Here is a 15,883-nt window from a genome sequence, read left to right on the forward strand (position 1 = left end):
TCAGGATGGCTGCCAGAGCAGCAGGGCTTTCTAACGCAGCTCAGAGGGCGTTATGGTTAAAGTGCTGGTCAGGGGATATTCAGACCAGGTCCAGACTTTGTTCCATCCCATGTGAGGGAGAGTACCTCTTTGGTCCAGTCCTGGACGAGCTTCAAGAGAAGGCAGGGGACGATAAAGAGATTCCCCAGCTTGTCGAACCCCTTCCTACCGGCGTCCCTTCAGCAGAACAAGGTTGAGTCGTAGGAGGCCTTCCAGGGACCGAGACATGTGGGATGAGAGGAAGAAAAGAGGTACGGGGTTTGTTTGGAGGCTCATCGTGAGAAAGTAAGAAGCCGTCTCAATGACTGTCTGCCTTCTACCCAGCCTGGTCACGAATTACCAATAGTGACTGGGTGCAGAGTCCATTATCGTAGGGCTCAGATTGGAATTCTCTTCTATTCCACAGGATAAATTCAGGGTAACACCTTTCCGGTCATCTCCCTCAGTTTACGGTTCTTTGCCTCTAGGGCAGCCTGCTCTGTCATAAGGAGGTTCCGGGGTCGGAGAAGGGTACAGGATTCTACTCGCCTCTATTTTTGGTTTGGAAACCGGATGGCTCTTTCAGGACTATCATTAATCGAAGAGCCCTGAATAAGTTTCTGATAATACGCCCTTTCAAGATGGAATCAATTGGCTCGGCAATAAAACTAATTTTTGAAAACTGTTTTATGGCGGAAATATACCTACTACCATGTGCCTATTCACGAAGATCATCAGCGGTTCCTCAGGGATGTAGTAACCATGGGAGGCTCCAGCTTAGGTCTCTCCTGTTATGAGCTCATTTTCTGCTCCACCAGCTGGGAGTTCTCCTACCGTTCTCCCTCTGGTAGTGACAGGAGGTAGTGAGGTTAGTTTAATTGGTAATGGTCTGCCACCTGGCGAGGAGGATAGTGATTGGATCTCTGGAGTATCAGACTGGATATAAGACAGCCAACGCCCTATCCTGTTGCTGGTGATTCAGTCTGTTTCTCAGGTCTTGGACTTCAACTCTGCTCCAGTCATCTCAAGTTGTTTTTGGCTAATGTTCACAATTGCTCTTGTTGGTCAACTCAGTTTTTGTGTGGTCAGCCAGCCCGGCTGGGCTGTGCTGAATTTCCACTCTTATTTATCTGTATTTGCCAATTTGCCTTTTTGTCCTTTATTAGATTGGCCTCTTTTTGCTCTGTCTCAGAATATTCCAGAGTGCTGATATAGTGGGAGAAGTCTAGTGACTTCAGGATTAATTTTGTTATCAGAAGCGTTGGACATTATTTTTGGTAGGGTTTTTTGGCAGATTGCAGACAGTATCTTTCCTTTCCTGTCCTTTCAAGTTAGTTTGGCCCCATCGTTTGCTCAGCCTATTTTTCTGCCTTTGTTTGTGTTTTCATCTTGCTTCACCGTCAATACATGTGGGGGGCTGTCTTTCCTTTGGGGTCTGCTCTGGGGAGTTAGTTTTCCTCTTTTCTTACTTTAGGCTTATTTAGCTCTCCGGTTGTGACGAGGCGTCCAGGACCACCGTAGGCACACTCCACGACTGCTTCTAGTTGTGTGTTAAGATCAGGGGTCTGCAGTCTGCATAGTTACCAACCTCTCTGGTTTTCTGAGACTTAGCGTTGTGTTGCTTTTTTCCTCCTCGGTGACCCATTCATAACACTCCCACTTTGGCCTTGCGGTTGCCCCCTCATGTGTTTACTAAAGTAGTTGCCGCAGTTATGACCCACCTGCGTGAGTCTGGCATCCTTATCATTCCCTACTTGGCCGATTTCCTTATTGTTGGCAGAAAATTGTTTAGTTCAGGTATAGAGAACAATGTCCACTCTAGAGCACTTGGGCTGGTTATTGAACATTGAAAAATCCCAGCTACAACCTTTTTGAGTGCTGCAGTTTTTGGGCCTCATTTTTGGACTCCGAAAAACAGGAGTGTCGTCTACCATATGACAAGCTGGTTCGCCTTCGTAAGGGTGTGTGCAAACGCTGCGGATCTGCAGCGGATTTGGCCCTGCGCATCCGCAGCAGTTTCAGCTGCGGTGTACAGTACCATTATTCCCTATGGGAATTAAAAACCGCTGTGCACATGCTGCGGAATTTTCCACGCGGATTGTGCTGCGGTTTCAAATCCGCAGAAAGAATTGACATGCAATTCTGTCTGCGGATTCCGCAGCGGTTTGCCATCTCCTCCATTGTGGAGATGATAAACCGCAGGGCAAAACCGCAGGCCAATCCGCAGGTCTTTTGACCTGCGGATATATCTGCGGATTTTGCAAAATCCGCACGGATGAATCCGCAGCAGGTTCCGCAGCGTGTGCGCGTACCCTAACCAGGTTTTGAAGGCATTCAACAATCCCACCATGTCCCTTAGGCAGGCTATGTCTCTGTTGGGTTCCCAAACTTCATGCATCCTGGCAGTCCGGTGGGCATAATTTTATACAATGACCCTACAAAGAGACATCTTAATTAATGATGGGGCCCTTGGGATGTTCCTGCAGGGACGGCTTACCTTATCCCAGGCTTCTGTAAGGTCCCTTAGGTGGCGGCTAGACCGGGGTAACCTGTCCAAGGGGGTTCCCTGGAAGAATCTCATAACCCGAGTGGTCACCACGGACGCAAGCCTTTCTGATTGGGGTGCACATATGGGTGAGGTCATAATCCAGGGCATATGGGATCACCACAAAGACAGGGCAAGGATTATAGTAATTGCCCAAGAAGGGCATGGTTCTCACGGCTAAGGACCATGTTGGTCTCCAATCCATGGGTGCTGCTGGAACAGCCGGCTCTCCTCTCCCAAGGTCCAGTCTATCATTCACAAGTGGTGCGACTCCACCTGATGGTGTGGAATTTGAAAGGGCGTTACTGAGGGATAAAGGATTCTCCCCATAATTTAGTAGACGCCGTTATAAAAAGTAGAAAGGTAATTACAACCAGGATCTATGCTAGGACCTGGAGGAAATCTCTAGCTACCACAGAATTTAGAGCTGGGGAGGGGGTGCCAATAGACTAGATCCTGGAGTTTCTTCAGAAGTGTCTGGACATGGGTCTTTCCACTAGTACCCTGAAGGTGCAGGTGTCAGCCCTGGGGGCCTTATTTAACTGCAACATCGCTAACTGCTGGGTCGCCAGGTTTATTAAAGCAGCAGGCAGGTCTGGGCCCATATATAGAGAAAGGTTTATGCCTTGGGACTTGAACTTGGACGTTTGAGCCCATTACGTCTGCCTCGGCAAAAGTACTCTCTCAAGGTAGCCTTCTAATTCGCATTAACATTAGCGCGGATGGTGAATATCAAGGCTCTTTCTAGACTATCTCTATATACACAGTTCCTAGATGACAGGGTGGTGCTTGGGCCAGAACAAGCTTACTTGCCCAAGGTAACCTTCAGATTCCACAGGTCGCAGGAGATAGTTCTCCCTTCTTTCCTTCCCAATCCTACTAACCAGGAAAGAAAGGAAGCTTCACACTTTTTAGATGTTAGGAGATGCCTGCTAGAGTACCTGTCGGCCACTGATTCTTGGAAGAATGACAATGCCTTGTTTCCTTCCTAAGCATCAGGAAAGGTCTTAGAGTATCAAAGAGCACTTCTTTAGCTAGGTGGATTAGGGAGGCTATTTCTCTAGCGTATACATCGAGTGGCAGGCCGGGAATGGAAGTGCTGAGGGTGCATTCCACTCGAGCCATGGCAGCCTCATGGGCAGAGAGATCGGAAGTCTCCATCAACCAGATATGTAAAGCTGCTACTTGGTCTTCTCCTTCCACCTTTTATAATTATTATAGGTTGGATATGGGTGCTTCCTCAGATCTCGCCTTTGGTATAAGGGTGCTGCACGCTGTAGTCCTTCCTTAAAGCAGTTGTTATCTCTCTGTAATTCTCTCATGATGCTGTTATGGTTGAGTGAATAAAGTGTTAATTACTTACCGGTAACGAAGCCCATGACCGCACCCTTAGATTCCCTCCCTTCACGTGTGGGTGTGCACTTCTTCCTCTTACAGTTTTCACATGTGTGAAATTGTTAGCCATTAGAGTATTGTTCATAATTTTGCCATTAACCATGGTGGTCCTCTTGAGCTCTCTAATCCAACGGATGCATGGGAGAGGTGCAGCCCTTTTGTATCTGTAGGCTTCCTGTCCCTGAAGGGCGGATCCCCTCTCTCGTGGTGCTGTCATGGGCTCCTAAAAATACCGTTAAGCAACGAAGACTTTTCTGCCCACTCTTCAATTTTTGGTCTCATTTGACTTGTACTTCTCAACAACTTTTTATTTTTTTTATTTTATTCTCATCACTGCCTCCCAACCCCCCCCAGGTTTGGTATTCTAGGATCACACCAGCATACAGCTATGATGGTTTTCATCGCTCTTAAGGTTTGTGAAAAAATGGAAGGAAAAATTTTGAAAGCATAAGAAAGTGCCTGATCGTGAATGAGTTGGTGGCTTGCAATTCTTATCGCTGCATTTTCTCCATGTTAATCTGAATAGATCATATCACCATGCTACATGTCACAGAATAAGATGCATGTCTCAATGTTCTATGTAACTGCAGAAAATGGCAGTGAATGAGGGCGCACGATGAGATCACAAGCCGACACCGCAGTAATTGAGATTTTCTTAGTAACTGATTTATATGCTCACAGTTGATAAAGGGTGTGCAGCCTATAAACCTTGTGACCGATCGCCATAAAAAGTTTAAATAAATTCCAACTTAAATCTTTCAAGAATTGATCTTTATCTCCCATATTTTTCTTATAAAGTCTTGTGTTCTTTTCATTTTCAGAATGATTAAACTTTTACACAATTTTTGGGGGGAATCTGACTACTATGATTGTCTGGGGTTATCTCAGAAAGTGGACCCCTTTTCACATTGATGAAGCCACAGTGGTCAAGTTCCCCTATCCCCTAAAATAAAATGTCTAAATTATGCCGTGTACGTTCATTCTGAAGTGGCCGCAGCAGGAGAAATATAGTTTTACATGAGACAATTGTCTAAATGCTCAAGTCTACCAGCGCAAAAGCTGATGATTGCAGGCGATTCTCTCTGCTGTCACTTTTGAAGAAACCGCCTCCATGATCTCCATAGGATGTTGTCTACTATGTTTTGCTGCCCACCCCCAATAGGCATTTGCAACTGAAAATGATGCCAGAAGAGCACACCGTGACTCCGTCTGCATCATTATAGTCAATGGCTCCATCAGCGCATACCCCCAAATCCAGTTTTGCAGGGGCTCTGAGATGAGCCACGACGAAGCCAATGAACGAAGTGGCAAACGCTATTTGAACTTGGCCTTGAGCGACTTTTTCATGCGCTGTCATGTAAAAGGAGTTGACCTTTTGTGGGCAATTTTCTTTTTAACTTTAAAGGATGTATCTGGGACTTTATAGAAAAAAACAAATGTACCAAACACCAACAGGCAGGTAATTGCAACTTACCTGGTTTTTGTGCTCCTGTGTCATTCTTCCCCAGCACAGAGCGGTCACGGACCACTCCTGCCCGGGATTCAGAAACCTCTGCTGACGTCACATCTACAGAGCGGAGGCTTCTTTTCCGCTCTGCTCTGTTGACAGGGCAGGACTTCTGACGTCATTCTGATTGACAGCTGACTCCACCCAATTGGGTAGTGGGAATCCGGCTATCAATCAGAATGACGTCGGAAGTCCCGCTCCGTTGATAGAGCAGAAAAGAGTCTCCTGCTCTGTAGATGTGACGTCAGCAGAGGTTTCCGAATCCCCGTCAGGTGCGGTCTGTGCCAGGGAAGAACGGCGTCATGCACAACAGGCAGGTAAGTTAGAATTTTCTGCCAGTTAATCTTTAGGCAATTTTTTTTTTGTTGCTTTTCTTTCTATAAAGTCCCGGATATATCTTTTAAATGTATTTAGAGCTAAAAATCATTTTTGCTATTTCCATTTTAGCATGTGCAGCTTGTCTCACCATCGACCAACGCCCTGCAGGGATCCAAGTGAGCTTACGGAAACATCAGTACAAAAAATGGAAGGATCCAGCAATGTCGGGTGACGGTTAAAAACATATTTATTGTCAAAATGGCATTAAAATATTCTCAGGCACATAATGTCTGGCAACACTGCATGGAAACACAGATCTAGGCGTTTCGACGTAAGGTCTTTATCAAGATCTTGATAAAGACCTTACGTCGAAACGCGTAGATCGGTGTTGCCAGACATTATGTGCCTGAGAATATTTTAATGCCATTTTGACAATAAATATCACCCGACATTGCTGGATCCTTCCATTTTTTTTTTGTATTAAAAATTTAACACCATTTGCAGCCTATTGCCTCTATATTGCTGGCTATCCATGGTATATAGAGGATAACTTCCCCCATCACTGGGGTCCTACTGCTGTGAAGAAGAGCCCTGTATTATTAGAGCATGTGTACTGCCGCTCCATTCATTCTTGGTGGACGCCAGAGATAACCACAGGTTGCAGTCACCCGGTCTTCCGCATTCCCATATTGATGAATAGAGCTGTAGTGCACATGATCGACTAGGTCTCCAATGGAGAGTGTAGAACTTCCAGATTCGAAAACACCCCTTTAATCAAGCATCAGTCAGTGAGCAGTAACCACATAAGCAAGTCGCATCAAAGTTGAATGAGTTTACCAGCACATTCAACTTTGATGTTGTCATAAATCAAGAGTAGTCTATTTCTGAACTCCTCTAGATTTATGACCACATCAAAGTTGATTGTGCTGGTGCCCAAAGAGCCAGTGAAAACCAAAGGATGCCACATTTTTAATGAAACAAATTGCAAAAATGAATTTGGTGCCATTCATGCATGTACATAAAAAAAAAAATAAATAAATCTGGTCAGCTTCTTCCCGACGTGGCAGTTTTGCATATTCGGCATTCCTTTCCAAGTGTCATACATTTTTTTTTTTTTTATATGATCGGTAGTATGGAATGACACAATTTTGGCATTTATTCTCTGTCCCCTCTCTTTTACTTGGTACCAGCGTTGCTCACATTTGGCCCAGATGATATTAATTAGCAGGAGACTGCACGAGGCGCTCATGAGACCTTGTAGAAAGTGAGTCTTTTAGGTCCTTTGATTTGATGTTGGTGCAGTGTGGTGGTCATTGTTCCTGTGGAGTGATGTGGCCAGGTATGAGTGCTGTGGGGCACCGGGACGCTCCCAGTGTTGCTTCAGTGATGGTCGGTGCATGACACCGCACCTTTCAGGCTAAGGACCCAGTAATGGTAGGTTTGTTGTGATATGGTAGTGGGTTTCATACGGTCACCATGTTAACCAAGAACCTTATGTCTGCTCTATTGCAGCTACTTATTATTATTCTTGCATGGGTTCCCTCTTCTGTCTGTGTTCACCAGTGGTTCTGAGACATAGAAAGTTTTACACTTCTTTCAGTTGTTCGAGCTGTGACACATTTTGTGCCCTCAGTTGATGTTTTTAGCAATCTGATTTTGGCTAGATGCGACCTTTTTATTGCTTCTTATTGCATGTTGCAGCGATTGAAAATCCACAATGCGCCTATGAGTTCCTAACAAGAAAACGTTTTTAATGCATATTAAAAATGTATCCTTGTCAAGAACGTTAACGACTGGTGACATTTCATCATTTTATAATAAAACCTATGGTTACGTACTTATAGCATAGAGTGCCGTATTCTCTAATGGAGTTTGCCTATCATTGAGCCAGCAAAATGTTAGTCACCATGCAAATCGTAGAGTATTGACGTACTTGTCTTGTAAACCTCCATATAAACAGTTAGTCAATTTGTTTCTGATGGACTTTTCTGCTGATTCACTGCCGCTCAATATTTTCTTCTCATCTGCAGCCAATCCTGGAGGTGAGCGTTCCTCCCAGCAGAGTAGTTGCTAATCACTGCATTCGGAACCTATCAATTCAGCAAATCCTCTGGACAGATATTTGTTGTCTATTGCCTTCCACCTTGTTTCCTTCCTGAGCTGTAGCTGAATACCTAATGCACAATTATGGATATTTAGGTTATATGATGAAATCCTGCTCACAGCAGATGTAACTTATCGAAGAATAAATGCCTGGCTTGTAGCTTGTTGAATCCATTTGTTACCTCCAATTTGGGATTGGGTTATCTATCAATTGGATGTTAAAGGTGTAACTTCTGTTTTATGTCATTTTTAAAATTGTTGACAACTTAATCGTCTGCCATATGCGTCAGTATCTTCTACCCGCTGGGACAAACTCCAAACTTTGTACTGGTAGACCTGGTCAAGGATTTTCTTACAAGTACTGCTCCTCTAATCCCAGCAATCAGCACAGGTGAAGCTGCTCCCCAGGACACCTTTCCAGTTGAACCCTACTGTATTAAACAACCCAATAGGGTACATATTACTGATTGGAGAACCTCCTTTAATACAGGCAACCCAGCAGCAGAAGGAAGTTTATGTAGCATGAGGTTGCCAGTTACTGTGAAAAGCTAGCTTTGTGCCCCCTAATCCAGTAATAATGTCCCCTTGATTGCCCCTGTTAGAAAGTATTAGTGCAGCCTTGAAAATTGCCACTCCAAAAGTTAAAATGCCACCCTATGCCACGATCTTTACCCCTGCACAGAGCGGATTGGGACATGTAGCAGTGGCCTCATTGTGCTGCTTGTGCCTAGGCCTGCAGAATAGTCTGTATCGATGAGATGATGATGCCACCAATACAGTTGATGGATAAAACCCATTAAAAAAAAAAACAAGTTAACATGTACCCTGTAGTAAGTAAATAGTGATGGTACATGCAAATTACAAAGGTTAGTTAACACTATTTTGATGTAAAAGCCACCACGACAAGGTGTACCCAATCACTAGGGTTCGATCTCTAGCTGTAAAACCTTACCTTGTGTCAGCCGACCTCAATGTAAATAAGCACAGAGCAGGACCCGGGCCCGACTGTTCAGACAACTGCCCATGGGAAGCTATAGAGATGAAATGCCTAGCTCAAAAAAGAGGGAGCCATGCTTCTGGACAAAGAACAAGAAACTACGGTACATCAAACCCAAAGAAATGAGCTGGAACATACGTTGGTTTACGTACAATGTGTAGGAGCACGTTCACGCTGTGGCCATTTAAAGGAAAATCCAAGGAAAGAAAAAACAATATTAACACTATTTTGATCATAATGGTGTAAAAGTTATGCCCTACCACAGGACCATCCCAACCGGGTACGCCTTATCTCAGTTCATAGCTGCATTCTCCCCCCATGCAGATCTGGGGCACCAGGCCAGAAGTCCAGGGCATGAGCACTGGTCCAGATCTTTAGCATTAGCTACTCTACTGCTTCTGTTTTCGACTTGCTCCTTGGGGTATCCGCCTCTTGGCCCCCCGACACACCCTCAGACCAACACCACCAAACTTCACCATACTGAAACGATTAAGCAGTGCAGCAGGAGGATCTGTCGTTACGGAGGCAAAAGCTTGAAGTGTTTTTATATCTCGGCATATAGGGAAATTGTGACCATAAAATGTGTAAGGGGTCTTCCGAAATGTGCAAAGAGAAACTTCTTTCGTATCCTGGCAAACTTGCAGTAAAGGTACAACTAGTTATTGTATAGTATCGTATCACATCTAGTAAATTCGGTCATGTCCTGAACTTTACAAAAGGAGGAAAGTCTGCTTTGAGACCTTTGGGAATGATTTGGTCAGTGACTTGTGCCTCTAGGCTCTGGAGAAAGGGAGACCTCAAGGTACCTCTTCCTGTTATCTTTCCGGTGTGTATCGAAATGGCTAATGGCTTTAGATCTGCTTTGCTGCTGTTTAAATCATTGTGTAATGTGTATTATTTTCACAGTGAATAACCCAATCCCTTCCAACTTGAAGTCTGAAGCCAAAAAAGCCGCAAAAATTCTAAGAGAATTCACTGAAATCAGTTCCAGATCTGGACCAGATAAGATTATCCCAGGTACAGCTGTACTTCATTTCTTGTGAGACAATCTCCCTTCTTGGTCTTACGCTCTGCAGTCACTACGTATTATGTTAGTTAAAATCTGCTTAACCACAAACTTCTGTACGTCTGAAGCAAATACACCGACCATTGCAACACTACTAATAAGGCAAAGTAGGTTACTAAAGGCAATCTGTCACCAGGATTTTGCTGTGCCATCTGAGAGCAGCATATAATGTAGAGACGGAGACACTGAGTCCAGTAACGTGTTGGCAGGCCAGTCCATGCATTCAATGCAACATTTTTCAGGAAGACCTCCTGTACCTCTCGTGAAAGGGGTATTGGGATGCGGTGTAATTCTTGGCAGCCCATCCACCCACTGCATAGGCAATAACAGCATAATTTTAATAATTTAATGTTTAATAATGGCCCTTTAAGAAGTTTAATGCTGCCTAATGCCCCTGTAAAAATAGCATCTGTGACTTGGAGTCCCTCCTTCATAAATGAGGTGTCTACTTATGTGTCACACACCACATGGCCAGCTAGGGTTGTTAAATATTACAATGACATTTCCCAGTGAATGCATTTGTAATGCTAAAGTTGCAAAATGCATCAAAAACGCTGTGTGTGAACATAGCCCAAGTGGTGGAGGAACATTTTTGTTTTGGGTCAATTATTTTGGCATAGATAAAAGTCATTGTCTGAGAGCAGATACTGAGGAAGCATCTGCAGCGCCTCTCAGATCGCTGATCTGACACAGTGCTGTACAAAGTGTCCGATCAGCTATTGGCCTGATTCCTGCAGTTTTGCTAAAACCCCTGTTTTATCTGCTGCACATCTTGACGTTCTTGAATGCTGAGCTCTGTAGAACTCTGCCCACACCACTGGCTGCTTTCTGTGTACACTTCACAGTCAGAAAGCCGCCAATAAATAACAAGGCGGAGTTACAGTGGGGAAAAAAGTATTTAGTCAGCCACCAATTGTGCAAGTTCTCCCAATTAAAAAGATGAGAGTTCTGTAATTGACATCATAGGTAGATCACAACTATGAGAGTCAAAATGTTAATACAAATCCAAAAAATCACCACCTTGTCTGATTTGGCAAGATTTATTTTGCAAATTATGGAGGAAAATAAGTATTTGGTCACGTAAAAGCATGCAAGATTTCTGGCTCTCACACACCTGTAACTTCTTTAAGAGGCTCCTTTGTCCTCCACTCATTACCTGTGTTAATGGCACCTGTTTGAACTTGTTATCAGAATAAAAGACACCTGTCCACAACCTCAAACAGTCACACTCCAAACTCCCCTATGGTGAAGACCAAAGAGCTGTCGAAGGACACCAGAAACAAATTTGTAGCCCTGCACCAGGGTGGGAAGACTGAATCTGCAATAGGCAAGTAGCTTGCTGTGATGAAATCAACTGAGGGAGCAATAATAAGAAAATGGAAGACATACAAGACCACTGATCTAATCAAATAATCATTTCCCCTTACCTCTTCCCTCCTCTGCTGACCTGCTCCTCAACCTCGGATCTCTCCTAATAAAACCTAAAACAAGCCTCTCTGCTTCTCCTCACTGCTGGTGACATCTCACAATCCTGGACCCCACAGATCATACTTCCCATTACTTCCCCCTCCTACCGCCCCCTATCTAATATGAACTACCGCAATCTCGCCAAAGTAAAACCCGTGCCCTTGACGCCTACCTCCCTGCTCCCTTTCTCTGGAGCACTCTGGAATGCCCACTCCATCTGCAATAAGCTTCATGTGATTCATGACCTCCTTTTTCTCTCGCAATCTTGCCTAACTCTGCCTCGCAGAAACATGGCTGACACCCTCCAACACAGTTTCCCCTGCTGTGCTGTGTTACGGTGGCCTCCACTTCACCCATGCTCCTCACCCCGGCAACAGACATGGTGGAGGAGTGGGTCTTCTATCTGCTATTTGCACCTTTAGCTCAATCCCACCTCTACCCTCCCTTATCCTCCCCTCTTTTGAAGTCCACTCTGTACGCATCTACTCTCCCTCCAAGTGGTCGTCATATACCAACCTCTGCCCAGGCACTGCCTTCATTGACCAACTCTCTACCTGGCTTCACTTTCTTTCCAATGACATTCCCACTATCATCATGGGTGACTTCAACATCCCAACTGATACCCTTCAGTTAATAGCCTCCAAACTTCTGTCCCTTACTTCATCCTTTTGACTTACTCAGTGGTCCTCCTCAGCCACCCACACAGATGGACATACACTAGACATGGTCTTCACCCGCGTCTGCTCTCTATATAACTTCATCACCTCCCCTTTCCCTCTAACCGACCACCATCTACTCACTTTTTCATCCCTGTCCTCCAGCAACATGCGCACCCGCTCAGAAACCTCGCACACCTAGACACCCACTATTCTACCACTGGCATCCATATCCTCACTCCACGACAGACGCTGCCACTGCTTTCTACAATTCCACTGTCGCATCAGCTATTAGGTCGCCCCTTTCGTTCATGGCAGAGTGCGACGTATCAATAGACAACCTTGGCACAATAAGAATCACGAAAAAGCGCCGGCAAGTGTCCAGGGTTGCAGAGCAACGTTGGAAGAAAAATTTGCAAGATGATTTCACTGCATTCAAACAGGCAACGCTCGCTTTCAAATCTGCCCTCACCTCTGCTAAACAGGCCTACTTCACAACCCTTGTATCTTCCCTATGCTACAACCCCAAACAGTTACTCAAAATTTTTAACTCCCTCCTCCGCCCACCACTGCCCTCTCCAACCTCCCATATTTATTCTGAGGACTTTGCCACACACTTCAAAAATAAGATCGACCAAACAAGGCAAGTCTTCATTCTTCAACCACTACAACCCCTTTGTATACCAGACCAACACCCAAACCCCAAAACTTCCATCTCCAACATCACTGAAGGGGAGCTTAATTGTCTCCTCTCCAAATCACACACCACCACTTGTGCACTAGACCCCATTCCATCACACCTCCTCCCCAACCTCACCACCACAATTATCCCATCCCTAACCCACCTCTTCAGCCTATTACTAACTTCTGGTACCTTCCCTTCTGCTTTCAAACATGCCATAATCACGCCTATCCTTAAAAAGCCAACCCTCGACCCAACCGCTATGTCCAGCTATTGCCCAATTTCGCTGCTCCCATTCGCTTCCAAACTCCTGGAGCAGCACATCCACGCTGAACTTTCCTCCCATATCTCATCTTACTTGCTCTTTGACAGTCTACAATCTGGTTTCCGTCCCCATCATTCCACTGACACTGCCCTGACCAAAATTATTAACTACCTACTTACAGCCAAAACTCACAGAGAATACTCTATACTCCTCCTTCTAGACCTGTCCTCTGCTTTCGACACAATTGACCACTGCCTCCTACAGAGCCTATCCTCCTTTGGCTTCAAAGACCTCGCCCTATCCTGGATCTCCTCATACCTTTCCAACCGCACATTCAGTGTCTCTCGCTCCCACACTACCTCCTCAGCCCACCCTTTCTTTGGTGGAGTCCCCCAATGCACTGTACTAGGACCCTACTCTTAATCTATACACTTGGTCTGGGGCAACTCATCAAGTCCCACAGATTCCAGTACCACCTTTATGCTGATGACACTCAGATCTACCTCTCTGGCCCAGACTTCAACTCTCTGCTGTCCAGAGTCCCGGAGTGTCTATCAGCCATATCCTCCTTCTCCTCTCGCTTCCTCAAACTCAATGTGGACAAATCTGAACTCATAATCTTTCCTCCATCTCACAGATCTTCCTTACCTGATCTGTCTCACAATTAATGACATCACGCTTTCCCCAGTACCGGAAGTCCGCTGCCTCGGAGTAACCTTTGACTCTGCCCTGTCCTTCAAACCGTACATCTAAGCTCTTTCCACTTCCTGTCGCCTCCAGCTCAAAAAATATCTCCATAATCCGTTCTTTCCTCAACCCTCAATCTACTAAAATGCTTGTGCATTCCCTCATCTCCCACCTTCACTACTGCAACATCCTTTTCTGTGGACTCCCTGCTAACACTCTCGCACCTCTCCAGTCCATCCTTAGCTTGCTGCCCGACTAAAATCTCCTCTCACTACTCCTCCGCTTCTCCCCTCTGCAGATCTCTTCACTGGCTCCTATTCCCTCAGGGTATCCAGTTCAAATTACTAATACTGACCTACAAAGCCATCCATTACCTGTCTCCTCCATATATCTCTGAACTAGTCTCCCGATATCTTTCCTCAAGTAATCTCCGGTCCTCCCAAGACCTCCTTCTCTCCTCCTCACCTAATCGGCTCCAAGACTTCTGAATATCACCCATCCTTTGGAATTCTTTGTCCCAACACGTCCGACTATCTACCACGTTCGGATCCTTCAGACGGAACCTGAAAACCCACCTCTTCAAGAAAGCCTACAGCCTGCAATTACCCCGTTGCCCCCTCATCGCTACCGCCTCCCCAACACCGGAGCTGCGGCAACCACCCCAACCTACTGTCTCCCCACCATCCTGTAGAATGCAAGCCCACAAGGGCAGGGTCCTCTCCCCTCTATCAGTCTGCTATTGTAGTTTGTTTACTGTAAGTGATATCTGTAATCTGTATGTAACCCCTTTTCATGTACAGCACCATGGAATCAATGGTGCTACAGTACCTTGCGAAAGTATTCAGCTTCCTGGAACTTTTCAATCTTTTCCCACATATCATGCTTCAAACATAAAGATGCCAAATGTAAATTTTTGGTGAAGAATCAAGGAGTGGAACAATTGTGAAGTTGAACGAAATTTATTGGTTATTAAACTTTTGTGGAAATTCAAAAACTGAAAAGTGGGGCGTGCAATATTATTCAGCCCCTTTAACTTAATACATTGTTGCGCCACCTTTTGCTGCGATTACAGCTGCAAGTCGCATGGGGTATGTCTCTATCAGTTTTGTACATCGAGTGACTGAAATTCTTGCCCATTCTTCCTTGGCAAACAGCTCAAGCTCAGTGAGGTTTGATGGAGATCGTTTGTGAACAGCAGTTTTCAGCTCTTTCCACAGATTCTCGATTGGATTCAGGTCTGGACTTTGACTTGGCCAGTCTAATACCTGGATACATTTATTTGTGAACCATTCCATTGTAGATTCTGCTTTATGTTTGGGATCATTGTCTTGTTGGAAGACAAATCTCCGTCCCAGTCTCAGGTCTTTTGCAGACTCCCAACAGGTTTTCTTCAAGAATGGTCCTGTATTTGGCTCCATCCATCTTCTCATCAATTTTAACCACCTTCCCTGTCCCTGGTGAAGAAAAGCAGGCGCCCAAACCATGATGCTGCCACCACCATCTTTGACATTGGGGATGATGTGTTCAGGGTGATGAGCTGTGTTGCCTTTACGCCAAACATATCGTTTGGCATTGTTGCCAAAAAGTTCAATTTTGGTTTCATCTGGCCAGAGCACCTTCTTCTACATGTTTGGTGTGTCTCCCAGGTGGCTTGTTGCAAACTTTAAACGACACTTTTTATGGATATCTTTGAGAAATGGCTTTCTTCTTGCCACTCTTCCATAAAGGCCAGATTTGTGCAATGTATGACTGATTGTTGTCCTATGGACAGACTGTCCCACCTCAGCTGTAGATCTCTGCAGTTCATCCAGAGTGATCATGGGCCTCTTGGCTGCATCTCTGCTCAGTCTTCTCCTTGTTTGAGATGAAATTTTAGAGGGACGGCCGGGTCTTGGTCGATTTGCAATGGTATGATACTCCTTCCATTTCAATATATATATATATATATATATATATATATATATATATATATATATATATATATATATATATATATATTATTATAATATTAATAAAATATATATATATATATATATATATATATATATATATATATATATATATATTAATATTATATATATATATTGCAGAGTACAAGTCTGCATAGACTTCAGTCTGCATTGTGATTGCTATAAGTGTGTGCTAGAAGTGTGAAGATTAATTTAAGAATTAAAACC

The 15,883-nt window shown here is 44.6% G+C and overlaps 1 protein-coding gene across 1 annotated transcript in view; it reads left to right on the plus strand.

Moving 5' to 3' along the window:
• SH3YL1 (SH3 and SYLF domain containing 1) overlaps window positions 1-15,883 on the plus strand; it is a 144,592-nt gene that overhangs the window by 16,779 nt on the left and 111,930 nt on the right. The window contains exon 2 of the mRNA XM_073576445.1: window positions 9,790-9,900. Within this exon, the coding sequence (XP_073432546.1) occupies window positions 9,790-9,900 (111 nt within the window). The remainder of the gene's footprint in view (window positions 1-9,789; window positions 9,901-15,883) is intronic.

The sequence above is a fragment of the Dendrobates tinctorius genome, unplaced genomic scaffold (assembly GCF_039654945.1).
Source record: "Dendrobates tinctorius isolate UK_male_01 unplaced genomic scaffold, ASM3965494v1 ptg000049l, whole genome shotgun sequence".
Taxonomy (NCBI): domain Eukaryota; kingdom Metazoa; phylum Chordata; class Amphibia; order Anura; family Dendrobatidae; genus Dendrobates; species Dendrobates tinctorius.